Genomic DNA, 27,531 nt, shown 5'->3' with positions numbered 1-27,531 from the left:
TCATGCCTTTGAGGAAGGTCCCGTTTGAACGCTCACATCTAAAACTAAAACTGGTCGCAATTTTCGAATAAGAATGAGTCGGCAATTTTTAGTGGAGTCGAAAATTTGGAGGTACATAAAACACCGAAACCCGGCAAATAAATAGCCAATCGAATTTTTAGAGGGGTCGAAATTTTGGAGTTTTCACGGTACTAATTATTCCATTTCAATGAAACTTAGTACAAAGATGCTCTAGGACAATGTACAAACCTAATTAGTTTGGGGTAAAAATCTGTTCATATTAATTCCCTAATAAGCATAATAATTCATAATTTTTTGGTTCTAATCACATTTCAATTAAACTTGGAGACATAGATTTTCTGTTAGGGGTGATCTCATATTCAAACACCTGGGTCAAACCTGGGTTAACCTGGGTAAACCCGACCTGCCCTATTCAGACCTACTAGACCTACAATATGCAAATTAGTAGTAGGTTTAAACCTAACCTCTGGGTTAACTGCCCATTAACGCCCCCACTGAAAACAAACAACAGAGAACAAAGAAGACAGACCTAGGGAAACCTAGGTTTTTCTTACAATACTGTTTCAGCCTGGTTTCAGTAGGAAAAAAAAAATAAGATGTATACTATGGAGCTCCATGTTCATACTGAGTGTTATATTTTGAAGTGTTAAGAATTACAGCAGCGATTTTTTTTTTCTTTGCAAGTCTTGTACATGTAAATGCTAATAAAAATAAACTTGCCTTTGTTTCACAAATCTATTTACATCATGTTATTTATAAGTGTGATGAAAATTATATTCATTTATTTCTGTGATTGGTAATAATAATCAGTTTCCCACAACTTACATTTTGGTACAAGTCAATACAATTATTATTGTTATTCAATTTGTCTGGAATTAATTACAGACGTGATGGTTTGTTATATTTTGTCATTAAATGTGAATCAAGTGATACCATTGAGATATTGAGATATATATGGTAAATAATGTTTGAAACAAAACAGGGAAAAGATGCACTAGAATTTTAATGAGCAGCTTCTTAGGATAAATTACTTACGTTATATATATATTTGGCATTGTCAGTAAAATATGTTTATCCATAGCGAACTGGTATATTTTGTCCGCAATAAGTATGGTCAGTTTTGTGTCCATGTCAGTTCATAAATTCATAGAACACATTTTTTGGTTAAGTTTGTAAAGTCTGAGACTGCGAGTTATCAAAATATGATGTAAGTATTAAATCGATAATGGCAACATTTTTTCTACGAAGGCATCTGAAAACCACAGTCCCTCTATCACTGTGTCAAAACTAAAGTCGGGGCTAATGCTACGACTCCGGTGCTACGACCACCGTAACATTGTCAGCTGACAGCATTGCGTGGAAATTACGGGTATTTACCGCTGCCGATATCTTACTTTTCTGTGACAAAATGCACACATTTCGAACCCCCGGTTAACTAAAAATAAACGATTATTTTAGAAAATACATCGAAGCACAGTGCCTTGAAGGACTGTGGGCAAAGTAGGCAGCGAGGTGTTGTTTTAAACACCGCAGAAAATCATGCACTCAACGCAGCCATCTTGGTTACCTCAATCAGAATTTCCCCTTGTCACCCAGCATGCATCGATTGCAATGTCGCAACGTGCACTGTGTCGCCTTCGGCGACGGTCTTAGGTACAAGGCACTCTATGAATAAGGTATTTTCAGAGGTCAGGGTTCGTTTTTTATAAGCAGTCTCGTCTGAATAGCCGTAAATAATCAGCGCGAGTCCATTTAATTTAATTTTCTGTTTTGATACTTCGTGTCACTGGAAATTGAATAAGAAAAACTGCAAATAACCGATGTGCAGCAAATCGAAATAAATTTTCATGGTGTACGCTGCATTTGTTTTTCCGGATTTTGCGATGCCGCACTCCTGGAAGAACTGTTTGAAAATTGAACGCGCAACAGTAGCGTAAGTCTCAAGTGCAACTTTGTATCAACAAATGTTCGTCTTTTGATACTTATTAGCTGTCAGAGACAAATATCAATTGTCCAGCCCAATGAAAAGTCTGATTCATGTCCTCTGCTCAATTTGCGACTCGAGCATAACAGTTTATCAAAACAAAACAATTTATTCGGCACGCTGTTCACCGATATATAAAAGAGTGTTTTTTTAGGTAGGCACACGGTAAAATGACTACTGTACACCAATAAATCGACACATTTTAGAGACAACTATCTAGCAATGTAAACTTTGCCAATCCTAAAAATAAACAACAGCTTGAATGAGGTGTGAATGAGATCGGTTCGAACCGCAGTTTTTATGCAAATTCGTGCGGTCGTCCTGAACCGCACTGTCTATTGTTTAAACTTCCAAACCGCAAAACTGGGTTTTGTTCGGGCGGTTTAGGGCGGTTTGGGTTTTCGTAGGTTTGACCCGCATGTTTGAATATGAGATCACCCCTTACATTGCGCAGACCTCATTAGTTTTACACTCAAATCTGGTCATATTAATTTTCTGATTTGCATAATTAGTTTTCAGCTAAGTAATTTCGAATTATATTTAATGTGTCTCCAATACTCTCAGCACATGGGAGTTCTTTCTAAGCTTTCTTTGATTATTAGAAGATGCTTGCGTGCATAATTGTTCCATATTTGGAACTTACATTTCCTAATATGGTAGGATGAAAAGACCCAGTGCAATACCACAAAATTACGGCACGCTGCAACTTATGGCATTACGATGACAGATGTGTAATAATAATACCCCATCTCTCAATGTAGTTCCACCCAAATGGATCAAGCAGTTAGAAGACCTTGAAGCTGATATCCGAGGAAGTGCCACGTTTGAATGTGAAGCAACGGGTACCGAGCCCATCACATACAAGTGGTACCGCAATGGGGAACAGTTTACAACACGTACCAGACATAGTTTTAGCAACAATTTTAAGCGTTTAACAATTAACAGTCTACAAGATGCCGACAGTGCAATGTACCAGTGTAAAGCGGCCAATACACTGTTAGATAAAGAAAGGGCTATCTATTCTACAGGACAGTTAACTGTTTTAGGTAAGTGACTTTCATCAGGTTTAAAATTATATGCTTCAGTTTGTTTTTATTCATGTGGATAATTGCTCAAGTTAAAGCGATAATAGCTGTGATTTTGAAATTTTTTTTGTTTAAATAAAAGCACATAAATTTGACCAAATCTTACATATTTGCATGGACACAAATTGTTCTACACAAGACTATATCACATAAAATGCGATGTGAAAACTGAAGGTAGTCGTCATTTCTGTCACACGATGGGATTGTGATGGATGAAACACACTATTATGAGAAATAACACAAAAAAATTAAATCTCCAGTGAGTTCATCAGAGAAAGAATTAGCCTTTAAAAATGGGAAGAATTTAATATTTCACCGAGAACCCCAATAAAGTTGTCTTGTATCGTATTTCCTGAGATTTGCTTGACCAAAAGTGGAGTTTTGTGATAACCTTATATGAATCTTTATTAGCTGATACTTGGCCCTATGGTATCAAATCTTTCGCCCTCTTATTGTGATTTGTAATTGGCCAATATATTTAAAGTAATAATTTCATTCGCTGTAAACGTATTTTAAAGACGGTGTAATTGCTAAATAATAGGTTGTATTGTTTGTGTTTGAATTATTAGTAATTTGGTCAGTGGTAACAATATTTTAGAATGAAAAATGGTTTAACTTTTTTACAACAAGACTTTCTCACCCACATTTTTAGCTCCGCTGTCGACTTTGTCGAGCGAAGCTTATCATATGAGTGATTGTCAGTCGTCGTCTGTGTCAATGTTTTACTTTTTCAATGTCTTCTTGAAAACTACAAGCCTGAATGCTTTGATACTTGGTGTATATGTACATTGGGTAGACCTCTCTCAGATTTGTTCATTTCATGATATCTTCAATTCTCTAATTTTGGTGAATATTTTTGTCATTTTTGGTCAAAAGTGATATTTTCGACTTCATGTTAAAAACCGCAAGTCCAATTGCTTTTATATTACATATATATTGGTACTACATATGGACCTCTCTCAGATTTGTTCATTTTGTAATGATATCTTCAATTCTCTAATTTTAGTGAATATTTTTGTCATTTTTGGTATTACTGGAAAAATGCTTAACATTATCTAAGACATGCTTTATGATAGTAAAGTTAAATATAAAGTTAAAGAAGGTTTAACAGAGCATTGTTTAGCTCCGCTGTCGACTTTGTTGAGCGGAGCTTATCATATGAGTGATTGTCCGTCGTCGTCCGTGTCAATGTTTTACTTTTTCGACTTCTTCTTGAAAACTACAAGCCTGAATGCTTTGATACTTGGTGTATATGTACCTTTGGTAACCCTCTCTTAGGTTTGTTCATTTCATGTTGATATCTTCAATTCTCTAATTTTGGTGAATATTTTTGTCATTTTTGGTAAAAAGTGTTATTTTCGACTTCTTGTTAAAAACCGCAAGTCCGATTGTTTTTATATTACATATATAGGTACTCCATGTGGACCTCTTTCAGATTTGTTCATTTTGTAATGATATCTTTAATTCTCTAATTTTGGTGAATATTTTTGTCATTTTTGGTAAAAAGTGATATTTTCGACTTCTTGTTAAAAACCGCAAGTCCAATTGCTTTGATACTACATATATAGGTACTCCATGTGGACCTCTTTCAGATTTGTTAATTTCGTGGTGATATCTTCAGTTATATAATTTTGATGATTATTTTTGTCATTTTTGGTGAAAAGTGATATTTTTGAAAGTGTTTTCTTTTATTCTTCAATATTTCTGGAAATAAACCCTAATTTTGGAGCCAACAGACAAAATTTGAGTTAATTTTCAGTTTTTACTAAAAAAATTGGCTATTTTTGTCCTAATCTGTTGAAGGAAAGTGCAGACTATAAACAGGACTATTTTGTGATGAAAAGAGGGATCTGGTGGTGAAAATGATTTTTGATTGAAGCTTCCACTTGAACTTTTTTTCAGCTATTGCACCATCATTTGCTGATACACCATTGCTACAAAATCAGCCTGCTGCCAGAAATGGTAACATCACCATTGAATGTAATCCAGAGGCGGCCCCTAAACCTGATTTCACATGGCTTCATAATAACAGGCCAATCTCCATCACCAACGGAGGGCACTATACAATATTGGACAATGGTCACTTGTTTATTCAAAACGTGCAGGACAGTGATGGAGGCAAATACACATGTATTGCACGCAACTACATCGGAGAAGATCAAAGCGAAGGTCGGCTTGTTATCAGAGGTAAATATTTGTTTGTCTGACTTTAATTATCTTCATCATAACACCTTGACCATGACCTTTCAGTGACATCAGGTGATGAAATCTTGTACTTATCGTCTACAATGTGGAACTGTTGAAAAATAATAAATTATCCTCAATTTGCGAGTACGAGTATAGATGCGTTTATTTTGCTGTGTTGTAACTACAAACAAAGTTTGTTTTGATGAATTATGCCTATGTCCAATAATTGACTTGAAAAGTATAGTGATATTAGGGAACTGATCATTACCACCCAGCCGGTTTCCTGTGAGTTTGACTCGGTTTACCGTACCGGTCGTTGCTTTACCGTACCGACCGTTGCGTTACCGTACCGACCGTTGCGTTACCGTACCGACCGTTGCGTTACCGTACCGACCGTTGCGTTACCGTACCGACCGTTGCGTTACCGTACCGGCCGGTGCTTTACTGTACCGGCTGGACAATTACCGTACTGATAGGACCAATACCGACTATTTATCACCTTCGATTAATGAATGCATGGTAAACAAAGCCCCGGTAACTGATCGGCGCCCTGCCGGTAACCGTGAGTCATGCATGAATTAATTGGGCATTTTGCAAACAATAAGAATTTTTTTTTAGGACTTGTACAACAGAGTGTTACGTCCCAGTCGACTAGAGGACTCGATGGTTTAATTATTTGTTTATATTTGTCAGTAGCTCACACAGTGGAAAGAAAGTCGGACAACCGTCGAAATACAAATAAATAAATAAATTAAATAAAAAAGTCTTTCTGAAATTCTTCGCATGTGTTTTTTTCAATATATGTGTGTTATTCACATATTCATGATCGCCTGTAACGCTATAAAACGACAGTCCTAAATCGTAGCTTACCCACAACGTTGAATAAAACGTCTCAACCTGTCGCATGAATTCGATGATACTTGCATAATCTGTCAGCGTGACTCGCTTGGCTGAGCTCACATGTATTTAAATTCGGGCTTGGGCGTTCGAAAATCTGTTTTGATACTTTGTTGACAATAACACGCGCAATGCGTGCACGTAGTCCAGATAAAATTCAAGTGCGTAAAACGGAATTTGACCTTGCTCTAGGTCAACATTTTTCCATTGCTTTTCGACCTCATTTTGTGATTTTGCTTATGGAATTGACCAAACATATTTACACATCCCTTCCAACAATCCCCAATGTAACTTTATTATAACAAAACAGAGTGTGCAAGTGTGCCGGTACATCTCTTTTTGGAACATGTGATTGGCCCTGAAAAGGGCTGTTTGGTTTGGGGCAGAATACGTTTTAGACTGGAAAGGTCGGGACTTTTTTTTGTTTTACAAAAAAAAAATATAATTACAGCCAATACAAAGTCAGCTTGGACATTCAGTTGTGAGACATAACAAAATAAACGGTGCCAACGATAGATTTTGCGAATGAAAGAACAAACTAAACGCAATCAAAGGCGCCGACCACTCGCGTTGGAAATAAACTAATAAAACGCGTTGCGACGAGAAATCTCGTCTGCATCTATCATTCGCGCACACGCACACACATGCTATTTTCGTATGTTGAATACGTTGGCAACGTCGTCAAATATTTAGCCCAATCACTGAATAAAGAAACACCCAAGCACACGTGCACTGGCGCCAGATAAAGTGAGAAAATGAAAACAAAATTACGTCTGCACTGTGCATTTGTAACAATAACCAAAACCATTAGGTTACATGCCAAAACTACCGACTCAGGATTCATCATACACAAATATAGCCACTTTCATGGAACTGTTATTTTTGTAATCCACTTTGTCGGCTCAGTTGATTTGGGAGCACTGATCCCGATTTAAAAAAAAAAAAATATCGTATAAAATAAAGACGCAGTTCCGTCTGTAGTCATATCCAACAGTTCACATGGACGTACTGGGAGCTCCGTGGTCTCAAAAAAATCATGTGTAGCAACTTGAATGTAAATATTATGCAATAATAATGGTAAAGTTTAATCTCTGACAAATAAAAAGACGCAACAAATTGACCTGGTGGTGTATTTGACCTCGAAAGCTACTGCATAGCAAACATGAACAAAATGATTTATAAACTGACTATAACTACAAACTAAACAAATTCTACTCAAATTAATTCTACAGTTTTGCTTTCTCTGGCGATCCTGTGCATAAAACTGAAATTTAAACAGGTCGGCATTTTACCGGTAAACCGGAAAATCAATGCATAAATTAACTTGTCAGAAGTGTGAATTGCCTCCTGCCAGTACGGTAACGGCCTTGCCGGTACGGCTAATGACCTTCGGGTACGGTAAAGCAGCGGCCGGTACGGTAAAGCAGCGGCCGGTACGGTAAAGCAGCGGCCGGTACGGTAAAGAAACGCATGCCGCAGGAGACTCACAGGAAACCGGCTTGGTGGTAATGATCAGTTCCCTTATTGAAAATAATGTTGTTTTTTAAGTAGAATTATGCATATTTTTATTCCAGGGGCCATTTAACTTTATGATTTACTATGATCTTAACGAATTTGAAGCTGAATTTTTATGACTATGTGCGCATGTAATTTTTTGACGTAATTTTCTGTTTCTTTTCCTTATTATTCTATTGGTGTCCTTTACTTCATTTCTTTACCTACCTGTGTTTCTGGTTGTTACTTCAAATCTCCTTGGTTTTAAAAGATCCACACGGTAAGCCTAGACACAGAGCTCCCTCGATGGCACAGAATGGCATGATTTCTGCATGTGGCCCATCGAGGGCACTGTTCAAGTGGCTGGCTATTCACCAGTTTGTTCTTGGTGTAGTAAATACTAACTTTAGGACCTCTCCTATGTTATAACTGTTTAAACCTGCATGTCATCCTCAAGTTTGATGGTGTACCTGGCTGAAATGTGTTTGTTTAGATTGCCAGCAAGTATTAGACACCTGTATGGATGACAAATCCAGTCAAAAATATTAATATTTATATGCTTTTTCAAGTTACAAATTAAAAAACCTGAAAATAGTTGATTGTTTTTTTATAATGAACTGAATGTGATTGGATTTGACCTGCCATGCATACTAGTTTAGTTTATGAACTAATGATTGCTTACTTGTTAACTAGGGAATGAATATCGCTGGTTACAAATTTGCAATGGAATGCAAGGGTGGTTGGATATGAAGGGGGTATTGAATTTCACTATGCCTTGCATTGAAAACTGCTTTCACTGGAGAATTCACAGAGCACCATGAGTTAGTTAGTTGTGTGAAGTTTCACCTGCATCAAACAATAACGCAATGCACAACAATAGGAAATATTAATTGTCTAGTGTATGGTATAGTGACACTTCATTGAGGTATTTTTAAAGATCTGTTGAAATTCATCAGTGTGCTAATAATGTTAGAGGGAGCACACCTCTAAAGAGTCATTATAGATCCTGAAACCTCAGTAAGGGTAGAGTAGGAAATCAAACGGGCGGTGCACCACGGTCATTACCGCGATGGTGGTGGGTGCTCGCCGGTCGACCGCATTTTATGCAAATTTATGCATAGATTCGATGACGCCGGCTGACCGCTGTCTTCCGTGGTGGGCTCGCACAGCAATTCACGCTTATTGTCAAGACCATTAATGAACACAAAGAACTGGGAAATTAAAAGGTTCACAAAGTTCTAATGAAAAATTAAACCAATTTGGCTGAGCCAAAAGCTAGGAAACTAGTCTATAATAGTTGACATTATTTTATTTGCCTGAGCCTTGGAATAAAATCACAAAACTATCCATAAAGACGTAGAGATCAACATAATACAAAATATGATCGCATTATTTTGTGAATATATATCATGCATGGTCTCAGAAAAAGTTTAGAAAGATTAATGTTTCGCGTAGACCAAATATAATCACGCACAAGTATAAATTCAAAGTGTTTTAATACATTGGTGCGAGGTCACATTTACGTAAACAAGAACCATGCACTAAGAAGGAAAAGCAAGCCAAAGTTGAAACAGGGTGTATCATGGACTTGGTACAACATGCCCTGCGACAATTGAGTGATCGTCGACATCATTTTGGGGCACAATTGAACTTCAAGTATGTTGCGAAACTTGCTACGCGGCGATACTGACCTTTCCTACGACCACGGTTGCAACCGGTACCGGTGGCCACCGCGGTAGAGACCCCTAATTATAAGCAGTCCGTGGCTCTCCCCGGTGTACCGCGGAGAGCCGAGGTGATTACCGCGGTGAACCGCCCGTTTAATTTCCTACTCTCCCCAAATTAAGACGTGAACTATTTTGGTAAGATGCCACAGGCCCCCGTATTTGGGCACTGTTCCTCTGTCTGGAAGAAACCCTGATGACCTTACAATTTTTAATGTAACTGTGATGTAAGGAAATTTAATGACTGAACTAAGCCTTTCAAAAATGTTACAAATTGTTTACTTATTTATTTGAGAGTGTTTCAGAAAACCAATTGTCTGTACCCTCTATTAAATAAACAATGGATTTTTTCCACATGCACATTTTTTATATTTTCATAATAATAAAGTCAAAATCAGAAACTGAAAAAACAATTTAAGACTTTGACAGTAAGTGCAGTGCGTGCATAAGATTGACAACTACTATAAATAGAAAAAAAAATATTGTGCTTTGATGTAAAATCAAATCATTAGCTTCAGTAACCATGCAGTCAGCAGGCTCTGAACCTTATCAGCAGTTGTGAAAGTATTCTATTCTATTGATACAATGCCCACTGCCAGATATATCAGCGAGATCGTCACGTCATGAACAATATGATAGTTAATGCCCTTGTTTTTATTCATCCATGCCTCACACCTCTAACCATCTGCTCAAATTGTACTTTCAAAGCTTATTGCTGATGTTGTTGTTTATATAGATGGAACGGTTATTACACAGTGGCCCCTAGCAATGTCTATAGAGGTTGGTGATGATGCCACTTTGAAATGTCGAGCTACGGCTGACCCTGTATTAGATCTGACTTATATATGGTTATTGGATGGTGTTCAGATTGACGTTCTTGATGATTCGCATTATGCAAGGGTAAGTTCAAGACAACCAAACAGAATTTCTGTTACTACATCCGAGCAGTCGCAGATGCTTCTTAAACAAAATGTGTAAATGTGAAAACTAAAGGTAGTCACCATTCCTGTCACACGATGGGAACCATCAAGACAACCAAACAGAATTTCTGTTACTACATCCGAGCAATTGCAGATGCTTCGTAAACAAAATGTGTATCACTGAGTCTATTGTATTCTTTGTAGCTGCATGGCTATCTCTCATTACCAGTTACTAGTTTGCTTTTAAAAAAAAACTTTTTCTATACGTCTTGGGGACAATAATGTGGTTATAGGTAAGCTGGATGTACTCTTACATTTGTGATACATTGTACAACAAGCTCCTTACAATTGGGGAGGGCATAGGTATTGTTCTAGGTAATAACACTTCGGCAAACTTGAAAGGTCAATATTAAAATGAGTCTGCCATAGCCACTAGCTCCTCACTTGGAGATGCGTCCTTTGAACTTTCGCTATTACAAGGATGTTTCATTTGGTCCTCAGATTGGAACATTTGGAGTACATCCCTGTTGCCTGGAGCATTTGGGACTGCGTCCCTGTTGCCTGGAGCATTTGGGACTGCGTCCCTGTTGCCTGGAGCATTTGGGACTGCGTCCCTCTTGCCTGGAGCATTTGGGACTGCGTCCCTCTTGCCTGGAGCATTTGGGACTGCGTCCCTGTTGCCTGGAGCATTTGGGACTGCGTCCCTGTTGCCTGGAGCATTTGGGACTGCGTCCCTGTTGCCTGGAGCATTTGGGACTGCGTCCCTGTTGCCTGGAGCATTTGGGACTGCGTCCCTGTTGCCTGGAGCATTTGGGACTGCGTCCCTCTTGCCTGGAGCATTTGGGACTGCGTCCCTGTTGCCTGGAGCATTTGGGACTGCGTCCCTGTTGCCTGGAGCATTTGGGACTGCGTCCCTGTTGCCTGGAGCATTTGGGACTGCGTCCCTGTTGCCTGGAGCATTTGGGACTGCGTCCCTGTTGCCTGGAGCATTTGGGACTGCGTCCCTGTTGCCTGGAGCATTTGGGACTGCGTCCCTCTTGCCTGGTGCATTTGGGACTGCGTCCCTCTTGCCTGGAGCATTTGGGACTGCGTCCCTCTTGCCTGGAGCATTTGGGACTGCGTCCCTCTTGCCTGGAGCATTTGGGACTGCGTCTCTGTTGCCTGGAGCATTTGGGACTGCGTCTCTGTTGCCTGGAGCATTTGGGACTGCGTCTCTGTTGCCTGGAGCATTTGGGACTGCGTCTCTGTTGCCTGGAGCATTTGGGACTGCGTCCCTCTTGCCTGGAGCATTTGGGACTGCGTCCCTGTTGCCTGGAGCATTTGGGACTGCGTCCCTGTTGCCTGGTGCATTTGGGACTGCGTCCCTGTTGCCTGGAGCATTTGGGACTGCGTCCCTGTTGCCTGGAGCATTTGGGACTGCGTCCCTGTTGCCTGGAGCATTTGGGACTGCGTCCCTCTTGCCTGGAGCATTTGGGACTGCGTCCCTCTTGCCTGGAGCATTTGGGACTGCGTCCCTCTTGCCTGGAGCATTTGGGACTGCGTCCCTCTTGCCTGGTGCATTTGGGACTGCGTCCCTCTTGCCTGGTGCATTTGGGACTGCGGCCCTGTTGCCTGGTGCATTTGGGACTGCGGCCCTGTTGCCTGGAGCATTTGGGACTGCGGCCCTGTTGCCTGGAGCATTTGGGACTGCGTCCCTGTTGCCTGGAGCATTTGGGACTGCGTCCCTGTTGCCTGGAGCATTTGGGACTGCGTCCCTGTTGCCTGGAGCATTTGGGACTGCGTCCCTGTTGCCTGGAGCATTTGGGACTGCGCCCCTGTTGCCTGGAGCATTTGGGACTGCGTCCCTGTTGCCTGGAGCATTTGGGACTGCGTCCCTGTTGCCTGGAGCATTTGGGACTGCGTCCCTGTTGCCTGGTGCATTTGGGACTGCGTCCCTGTTGCCTGGAGCATTTAATTTAGATTTCTGAAGCTTCCTAATAAAAGTAATATCCTTGGTTACTTAATATGCAAGTACATCTAGCTTACTCTATAAAATCACCTTATATTTACGCTCTAGGATGTTGTTGTATTCTCATTGTAGCAAGTTGCATGTTTACAGCCTTAAATAGGTGTGGCTCAGATTGATGTTTTTCTATCTATTCTGTGGTGACCTTGGTATTAAAGGGTAGTCAAAACTCATCTTGCTATTTTGTCTTCACAGCCACAAAATCCATACTTACAGGTGTGTTTTTTTTTCATCTCATCATTGTCCTACTTTTCTACATTTTATCTTGCGTCCTTGTAGAATGTCATAGCTGTGTTTAATTACCTGCTGTCTTTTTGTTTTTTTTAAATATGAGACAAGTTAGTTTTATGGAACGAAAAATGCATTTTTTGTTTGTGAACCTGCTTTGATTACTCCTTATTTTTAATATTTTTTTTAGTCAGTTTACTGGTAGATTCCTCTCCCTCAGAGTACACTGTGCTGACATTTTGTCATCTTTCTAAAAGTAACAGAAGATGATGGGAATTTTATACAAATTCCTTGTGATTGATTGCTATAGCAACCACCTTCTCCATCTGGTTAACCTTAAAAAGTGTGGTATAAACCTACCAGTAAGGCTGAAGATTTGCTTTTTGAAAGCTTTTTTTGGGGCATGATCTAACTTCACTTGCAAGTAACATTTTCTCTTGGTGATCGATGTACATTGTCTCTTAAAGTTACACTCTCAGTCGGTATAGTACGTTGTACAGTATTGGATGTCCATTCATAAAAACGTTTATTCAGACTTGCTGTAAGGTAACACATCACCTGTTTACACCATGTTTTCATTTCTACTATCCACGGAAGCTTTCAGTATGGCAATTTATATAAGCTGCTTGTGCAACCCCTCGTACACACTTATTACTCCAGATTACTGGGCAACATGATTGAATATGTGTTCTTTCTTGATCATCCTGGGAAGCAGTCACCTGAGCAACTATCAGGAGTAGATTCATCTATAGATTTATAAACTCATTCAGTTAACAAAGTCTAGTCAAGTGTTTTCTGGTTCAAAAACCAGAGTCTCTTTAGAGTGCAACTCCAAAAAAATATTGTATTGTTTTGGGGAGGAAACATTTCAAAGTTTTTATATTCTAAGATTTTGTTGACTGAATTAAAAAATCCAAAGAGTGATGTGCTTTTGTTTTCACAAATCTACCTCAGGAGCAATCAACAGAATGTGGGTAATCAAGCCTAGTTGCTATGATACAAGTCAAACCATTGGCATTCTATGATTGGTTGGATCATTTTGATGCAGTCATTTATAGTGTCTTGGAAATTCTAAAGTGGGTTGTTGCAAACACAGCTCTGACAAGTGAAGAACAAACTCAAGATTGTAAAAATTTTGTCAAACATATAGTTCAGATTAATTAAAAGTATTTTTAATAATCAGGTAGTGTGTATAAATAAAGATCTTTTTTTCAGCAGATTCTTTCTTTAATCCTCATCCTGCTAGCCACATACTTTTATGTTGGCTTGACAAGAAGAGGGTTAAAAGAACAATTCACGCTTCTTTTTCACAATCTTTAAATGTATCACATCACTACACCATTGCAAAAGAAATTTAATTTTATTGTATTTGATGTTGCAGGGATTTTCACTAGGTTTAAATTCACTTTGCGTATTCACTAGGGTTTAGTTTAGCTAATTTTTTCTCTGCAAAGACTAAAAATACAGCTAATAATTAAAGCCCTTTACAGTAGCTTCTTCAACAAATCTTAATAAATTAATAATATAATATAATAAAAAAACTAATTAGAAATAGTTGATAATTATTTTATTTTGTAAATGTTCACAGTTGATAATTATTTTATTTTGTAAATGTTCACAGTTGAGAGATGGTAATCTTGAAATAATAGACGCTGAGCTGCGCCAGTCTGGTGTGTATACCTGTACCGCTCATACAACTATAGATGAAGTCTCCAAATCTGCTGAAGTCATAATCAAGGGTAAGAAAGATGAATTATAATGTGATTGTTGAAAATTTTTCTCAAAATTAACCTAATTTGTATCCATACTTTTGTAAGGAATTTCTTTCAGAACTGTATGCAATGAAAAATGTCCATTTTGTAAACAATTAACAGAATTATTGCCATTACGTAAAAATCTGCCACGTTTCACATCCACATTGTGGTGGGAAAACTGAAAATTTGATTGTTAACTTGTTTAAAGGTGCTCCTGGGCCTCCTGCCGGTGTGCGTGCTTCAGATATCACTACAAACTCATGTCAGCTACGATGGAGTGAAGGTTTTAGTAACAACGACCCAATCAAAACATACACAGTGCAGTCGCGTACAAAAGAGGAACCAGAATGGATAATAGAAAGGGAAGGTAAGTCATTGCTCTACATAAATAATTCCACACTTTCCAGTTCACTCTTATAAACATTGTTACTAGTAACTCATCAAAATACCCCCATTGACATGTATTTTATTGTTTTCAGGCATACCAGATCTCTCGGCTAGCCTTAACTCGCTTTCTCCATGGAGTAACTATCAATTTCGAGTCAGTGCCGTCAATAGCTATGGTAGAGGTGAACCAAGTTTACCATCCCCAGAATATTCAACGCATGAAGATAGTAAGTAATGTATGCATTATGACATCACAGGAAATGACACCATATTGTAGTGGATGGTTAAAAATATGACCTATGGCTACACAATCATGATAAAGAAGACCCTAGTTAAAAAACACCAAAAAACAGATCAATCCAAAAATAATAACAATGCAATTTATTTTGTGATCTAAAACGTTGTCTTTTCACATCTGTTTTTTGTCTCTTTATGCCAACATGACTTGCACTGATGACAGAGAAAAAAACATATGTGAACACACTACTAGATTTTTGTTTATAATTACACAAGTTGTTCATTGCTAATTCAAGGAAATCTATTCACTGTTACTTTACCTAATTTTTTTCTTTGTAGAACCTTACCATGAACCTCGTAATGTTGGTGGCGGTGGTGGTAAAACTGGAGATCTCAGGATTACTTGGGATGTAAGTTATCAGATCTCAAATTTTATCTGTAAATAGCAATGTGAATTTTGTTCTTTTTGCATGCGTTCATTTTTTACTTCCAACCATTATTAATATAATAAATTCAAGTCGAAGGGAAAGTCTTGTATTTGCTTGCTTTCTGTTAACTTTTAGTTGTGCCCTAATTTGACATTATTTCCCAGAATACATTGTGCGTTATACTCTTATTTGAATTAAAAATCCAACCACCATTTTGTTTTGTTTTTTGCAATCACTAAATTATGTTTGAAATTACGAAAGGCATCAATTTTGTTTTCTGTGCAAACGACACTTCTCATTTTGTTTTATGATATTCCTGCAATAAAGCAATTTTTCTCTGATCTTTTAGATTTTGTGTAATCCTGGCAACGAAGAAACATGCATTTTTGCTAATTTGTGGCTTGCTTGTATTCTATACAATTTTTATGAAAAATGATTTTGTGCCATTTCAAATTAATGTAATGTGCTTTGATTTTTAGCATGAAATTTTTAGGTTGCTTCGTGGATGCCCTTCTTAGTGGTGCATGTGCAGTAAAACCTATTTGAAAATATGTTCTGCAGATCCAGCATCAGACAAACTATATGATAAAACACCTTGTCTAAATAAATTGGCAGTCAGCAATAGACATTTGACAATGAACTGTACTGATTGAATTATTGAGTTTTGACTGTGTTTTAATTCATGAAATTTCAACGCAAGTAAAAGATGGTTGTAAAGACTTGTACTTTTTGCTGGCAAATTTATATTGCCCAGTCACTAAAGCTCTAATAAAAGCGCTAATCAGCCCATCTAAAATTGGTTCAAATTTTGGAAAACCGGCAACCAATCAATTTACTTGTAGTATCTAAAATGAAATCCTCTTAAAGGTGCTTTGTGATTGGAAGATATATGGAGAAAGACGAGAAAACAAATGAGGAAACCCCAATAAAAACATAATCAGTTTAAGAATTGGTATAAGATACCAAGATTAGTATTGAATTTGCTTGCGATAGAAATGCATCTTAGAATTACAGGTATTATATTTTGTTTTACTTTTATAGCCTTTGTCTCGTCAAGACCAGAATGCACCAGGTTTAGGATACTATGTTTACTGGAAGAAAGCTAATAGCCGTGAGGAGTATTCCAAAGGTGTTGTTAATGATGAGGCTGTTGGTGTATATACAGTTAAAGGCGTTCCTACATATGTTCAGTATGATGTTAGAGTTGGTGTGTTCAATGCTAAAGGAGATGGACCTAACAGTACTATATCAACCATATATTCCCACGAGTCAGGTAATTTGTTACATAACCATCTACTGCTTGTACTTTCATATATATTTTTCCTGCATTTGGCGATGTTGGTGGCGGTCTGTTTGGCTCTGATTTGGGTCTGTTTGGCTCTGATTTGGGTCTTTTTGGCTCTGATTTGGGTCTTTTTGGCTGGCTGGCTGGCTGGTTGGTTGCAGTGTGTTTGGCTGTGTTGGTGGTGGTGGTTTGTTTGGCTCTGTTCGTTGCAGTGTGTTTGGCTGTGTTGGTTGCAGTGTGTTTGGCTGTGTTGGTGGTGGTGTGTTTGGCTGTGTTGGTGGCGGTGTGTTTGGCTGTGTTGGTGGCGGTGTGTTTGGCTGTGTTGGTGGCGGTGTGTTTGGCTGTGTTGGTGGCGGTGTGTTTGGCTGTGTTGGTGGCGGTGTGTTTGGCTGTGTTGGTGGCGGTGTGTTTGGCTGTGTTGGTGGCGGTGTGTTTGGCTGTGTTGGTGGCGGTGTGTTTGGCTGTGTTGGTGGCGGTGTGTTTGGCTGTGTTGGTGGCGGTGTGTTTGGCTGTGTTGGTGGCGGTGTGTTTGGCTGTGTTGGTGGCGGTGTGTTTGGCTGTGTTGGTGGCGGTGTGTTTGGCTGTGTTGGTGGCGGTGTGTTTGGCTGTGTTGGTGGCGGTGTGTTTGGCTGTGTTGGTGGCGGTGTGTTTGGCTGTGTTGGTGGCGGTGTGTTTGGCTGTGTTGGTGGCGGTGTGTTTGGCTGTGTTGGTGGGGGTGTGTTTGGCTGTGTTGGTGGGGGTGTGTTTGGCTGTGTTGGTGGCGGTGTGTTTGGCTGTGTTGGCGGCGGTGTGTTTGGCTGTGTTGGCGGCGGTGTGTTTGGCTGTGTTGGCGGCGGTGTGTTTGGCTGTGTTGGTGGCGGTGTGTTTGGCTGTGTTGGTGGCGGTGTGTTTGGCTGTGTTGGTGGCGGTGTGTTTGGCTGTGTTGGTGGCGGTGTGTTTGGCTGTGTTGGTGGCGGTGTGTTTGGCTGTGTTGGTGGCGGTGTGTTTGGCTGTGTTGGTGGCGGTGTGTTTGGCTGTGTTGGTGGCGGTGTGTTTGGCTGTGTTGGTGGCGGTGTGTTTGGCTGTGTTGGTGGCGGTGTGTTTGGCTGTGTTGGTGGCGGTGTGTTTGGCTGTGTTGGTGGCGGTGTGTTTGGCTGTGTTGGTGGCGGTGTGTTTGGCTGTGTTGGTGGCGGTGTGTTGGTGGCGGTGTGTTTGGCTGTGTTGGTGGCGGTGTGTTTGGCTGTGTTGGTGGCGGTGTGTTTGGCTGTGTTGGTGGCGGTGTGTTTGGCTGTGTTGGTGGCGGTGTGTTTGGCTGTGTTGGTGGCGGTGTGTTTGGCTGTGTTGGTGGCGGTGTGTTTGGCTGTGTTGGTGGCGGTGTGTTTGGCTGTGTTGGCGGTGTGTTTGGCTGTGTTGGCGGTGTGTTTGGCTGTGTTGGCGGTGTGTTTGGCTGTGTTGGTGGCGGTGTGTTTGGCTGTGTTGGTGGCGGTGTGTTTGGCTGTGTTGGTGGCGGTGTGTTTGGCTGTGTTGGTGGCGGAGTGTTTGGCTGTGTTGGCGGTGTGTTTGGCTGTGTTGGTGGCGGTGTGTTTGGCTGTGTTGGTGGCGGTGTGTTTGGCTGTGTTGGCGGTGTGTTTGGCTGTGTTGGTGGCGGTGTGTTTGGCTGTGTTGGTGGCGGTGTGTTTGGCTGTGTTGGTGGCGGTGTGTTTGGCTGTGTTGGTGGCGGTGTGTTTGGCTGTGTTGGTGGCGGTGTGTTTGGCTGTGTTGGTGGCGGTGTGTTTGGCTGTGTTGGTGGCGGTGTGTTTGGCTGTGTTGGTGGCGGTGTGTTTGGCTGTGTTGGTGGCGGTGTGTTTGGCTGTGTTGGTGGCGGTGTGTTTGGCTGTGTTGGTGGCGGTGTGTTTGGCTGTGTTGGTGGCGGTGTGTTTGGCTGTGTTGGTGGCGGTGTGTTTGGCTGTGTTGGTGGCGGTGTGTTTGGCTGTGTTGGTGGCGGTGTGTTTGGCTGTGTTGGTGGCGGTGTGTTTGGCTGTGTTGGTGGCGGTGTGTTTGGCTGTGTTGGTGGCGGTGTGTTTGGCTGTGTTGGTGGCGGTGTGTTTGGCTGTGTTGGTGGCGGTGTGTTTGGCTGTGTTGGTGGCGGTGTGTTTGGCTGTGTTGGTGGCGGTGTGTTTGGCTGTGTTGGTGGCGGTGTGTTTGGCTGTGTTGGTGGCGGTGTGTTTGGCTGTGTTGGTGGCGGTGTGTTTGGCTGTGTTGGTGGCGGTGTGTTTGGCTGTGTTGGTGGCGGTGTGTTTGGCTGTGTTGGTGGCGGTGTGTTTGGCTGTGTTGGTGGCGGTGTGTTTGGCTGTGTTGGTGGCGGTGTGTTTGGCTGTGTTGGTGGCGGTGTGTTTGGCTGTGTTGGTGGCGGTGTGTTTGGCTGTGTTGGTGGCGGTGTGTTTGGCTGTGTTGGTTGCAGCCAAGCTGTCCAATGAATGCATGCCATTTTGTTCTGTGTTGTTGGGTAGAAGTGTATAACCCTTAGAACATGTGCATAAATGTATATATTGGACGTGATCAGTTCAGTGACATTTCTTTACCCTTGATACTTTCCATGTACATTATGTTTCGTTTTTTTTCATCTTTTAGCTCCAAGTGAAGCCCCAGATAATGTTGAGGCTGAAGCCACATCAGGTAGCACCATAAAAGTCACATGGGATTCTATAAGCACCAATAATTTGAAAGGAAAACTTAGAGGATACAAGGTGACTTTTTAAATGCAATATTTATGGCTGTGCATTATTTTTTGGCATGGGAGTGCTCTGCAGCCAGTTTAAAACTGAACCCAAATAGATCAACATTGAGGGGTTTAACCCCCATATTTAATATATGCTGTGTAGTGTTTTCTTTGTTGAAGTAAAATATTTGATGACTTTCGTTAAAATGTCCTGCACTGATTTGAATAAAAATGATTTCCCAATAAACTATAGTGGATAGAACTGAAATAAACTTACTTTGCTGACAAAACAGATCTATGTGTCCCTGTTAAATCTAGGTCAAAAATTCACATGCATGTCGGCCACTTTCTCAAAGTCACATAATAATGATAGTCTCCACCAGACTCTGGACCAGAAACCGCTGGGTTGATTTTGATCAGCTCCCTAAAACATCGTGTATATAAACTCTCCAAATCACACTGTTAGGATAACCATCTCTGTCAATTAATGATATTATTGCTTGGAGTCTGGATAATGAATCTTATGCCTTCATGATATTCTGTCTAATTACATCGTCAACTCGTTAGCTTGAAGCATCATAAACACATTGTCACATTCCCCTGCAAACAACCAAAAGTACTAATTGAACTTTTCAGGATTTGGTTGCATTTCAAATCAAACACTTGCCTGCCATTCATTGGTTAAGGTACATATTTGGATGAATATTTACGTAATTTTTGCATGACTTAATTGCAAGTGAGACAGCAGAATGTATGATGTACGGTATACCTAAAAGCCTATTTTCGGTCTATTGAGTGCAACCTTTTTTTTTTTTTTATTCTTCAGCTAAAGTACTGGTCATCTGATGATTCTGAAGCCACAGCTTCTACTGTTTCTACACCAGGAGTGACTACTCGCTATGAGATACAAAACTTGGATTATAGTACAGTTTATAATATCAAAGTTCTTGCTTATAGTGGTGGTGGTAATGGCCCAGCTTCTGATAATGTGGTTCGAGTGACTACGTTGAAATCTGGTAAATATACATTTAAAATTAACATTGTACATTAGATGCACTAAAATACTTTATTTTTACTGAAGGGATGATTCAATGAAAATAAAATCCATCGAATATACCCCTTTTTCCATATTTTACATTCAAAAATCAGTAAAAAATAAACTCCATACAAAACATTCAGCTAGAATAATTTTACAGTAAGAAGATTTTATTCCATAAACAAAGTGAAATTTTCTCTAGGGTCTTTGTGACAGGGGTTCAGTCACTTTTTGGAGTTTTGTTATAGAAGCATTCCATAAATTATGTATTGTTTAGTTAGATAGGTTTTTGATGCAATCATAGTCGAAACCTAGTTTTGCCGTTGCCATGTCACCCAGATTAACTTTATTTGTGATCACTCAGTGGCACAGATACACAATACATTTAAATGTTATCTGGCAAAGCAATCCTGCTGTTAAGCCAGTAGAAATGCTTTTTGGTGCTACATATTTTAGATAATCAGTCAACTATTTCACCCAGCTGTATTGTATAAGTTGTAACGTTCAGAACAGTTTGGTTTCTCTTACCTTGATTTCTTTCTGTCATGCATACAAATATGGCAAGTTAAATGAAATAGGAAGAATATGATTTAAAATCTACACAATGATTTGTAAAAGGTCTTGAATCGTTTATTGTCCCTTTTGGACAGGTAGCGTGAAAAATGTTAACAAAACACTTTATATAAATATTGTTAATTAATGAATGCAACTTCCGGTCAATGGGCGCCACCATTTTGTCCGTCGTTGCACGAATTATGCAAAGCAAAACGGCTCATTCATGATAAAAACATCTTTTCATTTTTTCAATGATATGGCAATTTTTTCTTGCCACGTACAAGTGACTAGTGTTTCGAATCATTGTGAACACTATTTTTTCTCCAGTCAATATTATTGCTACTGATAGTGACACGTGCAATAATCAAATAACATTTTCCGAACTGCACACCAATTGTAATATTGTCACCCATGTTTCTTAAAAGCATGTATTGTAGAAATTTGAAAAATATAGTGAAGTCAGGAAAATTTTATTTTATTCAATTCCAAATTTGTGGTGTGTGAGTGAGAAGTTAATTTAAACTATTGTTACAGGGGCCCAGAAAATTATTTCTTCAGCAAAAATAGCTCCAATTAATTCCAAGCAAAAAATAGAACATTCTACAGTACTTTAAATGTCGGGATTGCAAATAGATCAAATAAAACATGCAGAGCTCTTCATGTACATTATCTTGACCCCCATTTTGAAAACTACCACTGACAACAAACATAAATTCAGACTTTACCACTGACCATAAAAACCGGACTAGTAGATCTATGGCAATTTTGAAATAAAATCATTGTGTCTGAACTATATATTCTGCATGAGTCAATATGTCCAATCTATCAGCTTTGCAATATTAAATATTCAATTTCCCTTTGCTTAAAAATCAGTCTTTTAGGAGTGACCTTTTTTTTTTTGGTAGCCTTGATTGGCGGTGAAGGGCATAGTACCATAAGCGTCTCCCCTGTTTTGTTAGTTGCGAACACTACGACATGACGGTCGTTGTACACTTTTATAGTAAGCTGCATTTGCTCTTGAGTTGGTCGTTTGCAAATTATTGGTACAGGTGGCCTATAAAATAGTGTTTGTTTTTTGTAAAAAGTTCTTAACATCTTCATGATGCTATTTGTCCATATTGAAACAGCTTATTCATAAAAGCAGTTGATATTGCTTAGTCAATTTCTCAGAATGAACCGTAGTTATATTTTCTCTGATTCTAATTTCCAATCCATAACGGCTTGATTTGCACTCATTTGTAACTTGGTTACCCCATGACCTATTGCAAAAAATAATGCAATTTATTTTCATATTGGAAAACACAAATATAAACTATATTTAACAAAGTTTTAGTGAAAAATAATATAAATGTACATCATAGACTGTTTATCAGTTGTAAATTCAGCGATAATTAAGCATATTTGACATTGAACAATATATACTAATTGGGATCAACTATTCAAAATACTGTAGATGAATTCTATTCTACATATTGTATTCTCATATTGAGGGGGTCACCAATAGAACTTAAAATAAGGTCAATCTTTGTCGTACATAAATAAATCTTGCTGGGAACATATAGGCGTGTAAAAAAAACTTTTACAAAACAAATAATTGACTGCATTTTTATTTTCAATTGATTGTAATAAGATTGTACTGCAATATATGTATATACCTTATTAGCTTTCTAGGTCCTGGTTGAAGGAAATGTTATGGATATAACAACCCCAATTATTATCTAGTTTAGCTTAATTTTAATGGCCATTTCTAGGTGAACATTAAACATTCTACTTATCCTATGATTAAAACTCGTCATAAGATAATTGTGTCACATGACCTGTACTTTCTCAAATACAAAATGATGCTAGATTCTGGTATACAGTGACAAACTTGATCAATATACTGTAAAACCTGTTTGAAAAGTGACATGCAATTTTAGCGAACTGTGGTAAAATAACGTAATAACGTAATAGCGTATTACTGTATACGAATCCCTGAGCCTCAGCCATTTTGAATTTATAATAAAATCATTAGCGACATCTTGAATTAGCAAATCAGTTCTCTCGCTAAAAAGACGCGCTTGCGAAAAAGACACGTTTTACAGTATTTTAATTTTATCTGTCTCATTGCACATAGTTTGGGAATTCATGAATGGTCTTAAAGAAGCTAAGATTGCTTTTAGATGCAACATGGTATTGTGACTGTTAATATTAGGCCGAAAAAATTTCTAGTCGCATTTTTTATCTAAAATTTTGTTTTGCAAGTTTTAATAATTCGTCAACAGAGGGCGCAATGCAGTGGTGAAATGAGTGAGGGAAATTTGTGTGGTAGGAATGTGACAGCGCCCTCTTTCTGTCAGATTATATAAGTGGTGTTAATTTCTACTAAGAGTGGTACTTGCTACGGGGTTCATTCATTAGCATTTGTGATTGACATAAATATAATCCCTGAAAATTCTGAAATCTTTGTTACAGCTGTAAAAATTATTTTGGCTTATTTTACTAATAGCTTAATTTGTTAAATCAAACCCCAGTACCTATTTTCCTATATTATATACTTGACTAGTGTCACACAAGGAACATTGCCTGAAAAGAGGGATCTACATTTTTTTGTAAAATTCACTATTCATCACATTATTATCTTTAAAGGGTCTGAAGCATTCGTCACTCTGGTATTTATTTGCATTTTACAATCTTAAGTCATGAACTTGTAACGATTTATTAACATACGGTAACACATTAGTTATTCGTTATTCGCTGATTTTTTTTTTTTTTTTTTTTTTTTTTTTTTTTTTTTTTTTTTTTTATTTCGCTATTTTTGGCGTTAAGTAAAATTTGTTAATTAAATCCATGTAAACATGTGAAATAAAATTCATTGTTTTCCTGCCAAGTTCATGAACTTAAAACCAGTGAAATTGCCCAGAGCATAGAAATAGTGAAAATAAATGTTTTTACAATAATAACATTCATTCCTCTGCACATAGTGCAGTGTTTGTGTGTGCATAATATGAACAACCACAACCATTATATTTAAAATTACAAATTATTTTATTTGACCGACATTTAAATGTCACTGTCATCACAATCTCATTACTTCTATTTCTTAATATTGGACCAAATTGAATCAGTTATTTGTATAGATCAGTTTATAAGGAGAGTTCTTTGAATAGCTAAATTATTAATGAATATTTTTCAAATTGTGTTGAATAAAATTGCCTGATGAGTTATTAATGACATGATGAATGGTGGTGGTTGTTTTCAGCGCCCCAAGATGCTCCTGAGAACGTGAAAGCTGCAGTCAGTTCATGGTCATCTATCTTAGTCACATGGGACAAGATTACTTCCTACAATGATGAGGAAGAACCTCTTGAAGGATACAAGGTATTTGCATTATTCTGTTATTTACAGCTAAAATGTATTCTAATCAGAGTTTGGTGTGCTCAAAAAAACTTACTTCCCTCTAAATTGGAATTTAATCGTTTTATTGTGGATGCTGCTCGATACATCAGTTGAGGGCGCCGTTTCACAAAAAATTGCCACTCTGCTATGACTTTGCTTCTGTAATTGTTTTTTAATGAATCGTTTGTTCGTTGACATTAACATGATAGTGAAGATAAAGACAGATATTTGTCTTTGAAAAATGACTGTCTGAAAATGTGAACTTGGTTCTATTTTACTTTATTGGTATTATCTACTGTCCCCTACCATCATGCTTATATGGCAGCTCTCCAGCATTATATATCAATTTTCTTACACTGCGAGATCCTGCAATATGTATGAAATCAAACTAAAAATCAGGACACGTATTCATCGTTCGTTGAAGCATCCATGGAATTTGAAAAATGCTAAAGGTTTTTTCGGCGTATTTCTATGCTTAATAATGTGTTTGTTGATGGTCAGTTTTAAAGTAAGGGCACTCACACCATATTCTCTCCTCGCATTTTGACATTGAACTATGATATGAAAAAAGGAAATTTGAGTTTAAAATCAAGTCGTTATGTTTTTGCAGCAGATGTTTTTTTATGCATTACACAAGATCACGCATGGAATGATAAATCACATTTTAAGTTTGGTTATTTAGTGTCTTTTGAGGGATGGCATCCCCAAAATGGAAGACTTTCTTTGTGCTGCTGCTCGATTTGCTGCCATACATGTGTCTGTTCAAGTCACTTACATGATGGCGCTCTGATTCACATGCTGTGTTTCATTTCATTTACAGATTCTATATTACTTAGATGGTCGTTTTGAACGCGACGCCACCAAGGTTGACATCAAAGGTGCGGACACCATTAAAGGCACCATAAGTGGACTGCAACCGGGGGCAACGTACTTGCTACAGGTACAAGGTTACAGTGAAGGTGGTGATGGCGTCACTAGTGATCCTATCAAAATTCCATTGTGTAAGTACATTTGAACCATCACTGAACCTTTGCAATACAGTCAGAGAATTAAAAGGTTTTGCAGACTGTTTACCTGCACCCTTATATGGTGCCAGTTCAAGATTGGGGAGGTCCAGTACCCAGAAATAATTTATATTAGACTATTAGTTAGAAAATAGAATCTAACGAGTTTAATATTTATTAATTTCATAAGAAAAAATACAAATCTCAACATGGGCAGAAATTTTTAAAAAACTATACTGGGAAGGAGGTATGCAGCCCTGTTCATCTTTGAAGTCACAAAATCGGTTATAACACTATATGATACCATTCAAAGTCGTATTTCATTTCATTGTGTCAAGTTCCATGTTTTTAATATCTGTATTTTTCTTCTTTCACAGATGGGTCTCAGCGACAAATTGGAGCAGCCCCCAGCATGCATTGTGTGTCATTGTCTCTTCTTGCTTTCTCTTTACTTCTCCACACTATAAGAAATCTCTGCTAACCAAATTTTTAAGTCTTAAAAACATGGTAATTATGGGCACAAATTAAGATGAAATCATGTTATTTAGGTAATCAGATAATGTAATTACATCAAATACTAATTACTGAGTCATTGTATTGATTGACAAATTGAAATGTTGGCAGTAAAACCTGCTTTTGTTGAGTCAATAAGAGAGACAATGCACTTGTTACAATGTGCATTTCCCATGTCCCCATTGACTCCAATTACAAACTGCCATCTAATTTTTTTTTAAACCTCAGAATGAAAATTAATTATAAATTTTTTAATATTTTTAACATTAAGAGTACTTGAAATTATGTCTTCACCAAAATGAAAGGCCAAAGTGTTTGTGTACTTTGTAAATATTAAGCCCCTTTTGGTGAGTTACCACATGCAATTTTCAACTTTTTTGCTCAGTTTTGTCAATTTTAACAATTGTATTATTTTTACCATAGTGAAAGGAAATTTAATTTTTTTTCAACCAGACCAATTTTGTTTGTAATCCTTTTTTTAAAAACTAGTGTTTTTATAGCTGGAAATATATCATTAGTGGGTTTTTATTTGCTTTCTTTATGAAAAAAAAATGTATTGATAGTTGAGTGCGCTGTCTCTCGGTGTAGATATTTCTTCATTGAATTTAGAGAGTTACAGTGGATTTCATGCGTGTGTATATGCCTTCAACTTTTCACTTATTTCATGTAGATATGATAATTCTTTCTTTTTTTTACCGGTAAATCAATAAGCGAGTTGTGCTCAATGATCAGAACAGACGGACTCTTATAAAAACTTGTGATTCCAAATTTTGCTGTATATGTCAATTCCAGTCATTTTTTTTTGCATTTTCATATAGTTTGATGGTGAAAATTTCATTTCATTGTCCCCAAGCTGTTCTGGTTAGTTGTCACACTCCTCCCTTCCTTGGCCAACTTTGCTGTACTGCCTCAGTCACAATCAAGGCTGCCAATTAGTCATTCTTTAAAACGCTAATGTGTCAGTTTTAATGCAGTTTTAGGTGGACACAAATTTGGCACTCGTATTTAATATGAAATTTGACATCTATTGTCAATTGAGTTCACTCCAGTGTCAATCAAAACAACTGCAATTTATTAATCGTTCATAATAACAAATGCACAAAAAAATACAAATTACATTTACTATTGTGAAGTGTGCCATTGTTATGTAGTAGTATTTTTTTTATACAGTATGCAATAAATCACAAGTTGACTAACAATGTGACTATTCAATTATTACATTCACAGTCCTAACCTGTTATCAATGTATTTGTGTTCATTGAGTTGTCAATTACGTTGACCCCATTACCCTGTGTACATTCATCGTCTGTATGTCATAATACACAATACAGGAAAGATGCTCACTATAGTAACCATGTTTTTTGTTAAATTGCCATTTTTTTTTTTATTTGTGATATGTGCCTGTCAATCACATGTAGATGCCTATGTATTCTGTTGGTAACAATGGTATTTATTAGGCACATGTCTCTTCTATTATGTACGTCTGTTATATTCATTTTTACAACTCGATGTACAGATTTCTTATAAAATCACCTGTTCCTTTGGACATGATTGACACTTGTACTCCAATATCTTGTCTGTAAAATTGTGTAAGCTATAATTTAGAAAGTATGCCAGCTTCCCAGTAATTGATTGTACTTTTGTATGTGTTGTGTTGGTGAATGTTATTTTCATTATCTGAAAATGCCCTACCTGTACTTTTGTACAATAGAAATATACAAATAGCAAGGAC

General features: G+C 38.2%; 1 protein-coding gene across 2 annotated transcripts in view; it reads left to right on the top strand.

Moving 5' to 3' along the window:
* The window catches only part of LOC100313558 (contactin-like protein), a 45,050-nt gene extending 18,052 nt beyond the window's left edge, over positions 1-26,998 (top strand). The window contains exons 8-20 of one of the 2 annotated variants that reach the window (XM_006825440.3): positions 2,767-3,051; positions 4,993-5,277; positions 10,129-10,292; positions 14,167-14,284; positions 14,508-14,666; positions 14,779-14,913; positions 15,263-15,333; positions 16,393-16,624; positions 19,226-19,341; positions 20,140-20,329; positions 24,146-24,264; positions 25,103-25,283; positions 25,664-26,998. In XM_006825440.3, the coding sequence (XP_006825503.3) occupies positions 2,767-3,051; positions 4,993-5,277; positions 10,129-10,292; positions 14,167-14,284; positions 14,508-14,666; positions 14,779-14,913; positions 15,263-15,333; positions 16,393-16,624; positions 19,226-19,341; positions 20,140-20,329; positions 24,146-24,264; positions 25,103-25,283; positions 25,664-25,767 (2,159 nt within the window). In that variant the 3' untranslated portion in view covers positions 25,768-26,998. 2 annotated transcript variants of the gene reach the window in all.
* Positions 26,999-27,531: the final 533 nt, after the last annotated feature.

This window comes from Saccoglossus kowalevskii, chromosome 3, assembly GCF_978046115.1.
Source record: "Saccoglossus kowalevskii chromosome 3, keSacKowa6.1, whole genome shotgun sequence".
Lineage (NCBI taxonomy): Eukaryota > Metazoa > Hemichordata > Enteropneusta > Harrimaniidae > Saccoglossus > Saccoglossus kowalevskii.
This window is presented reverse-complemented; position numbering and strand designations above follow the sequence as displayed.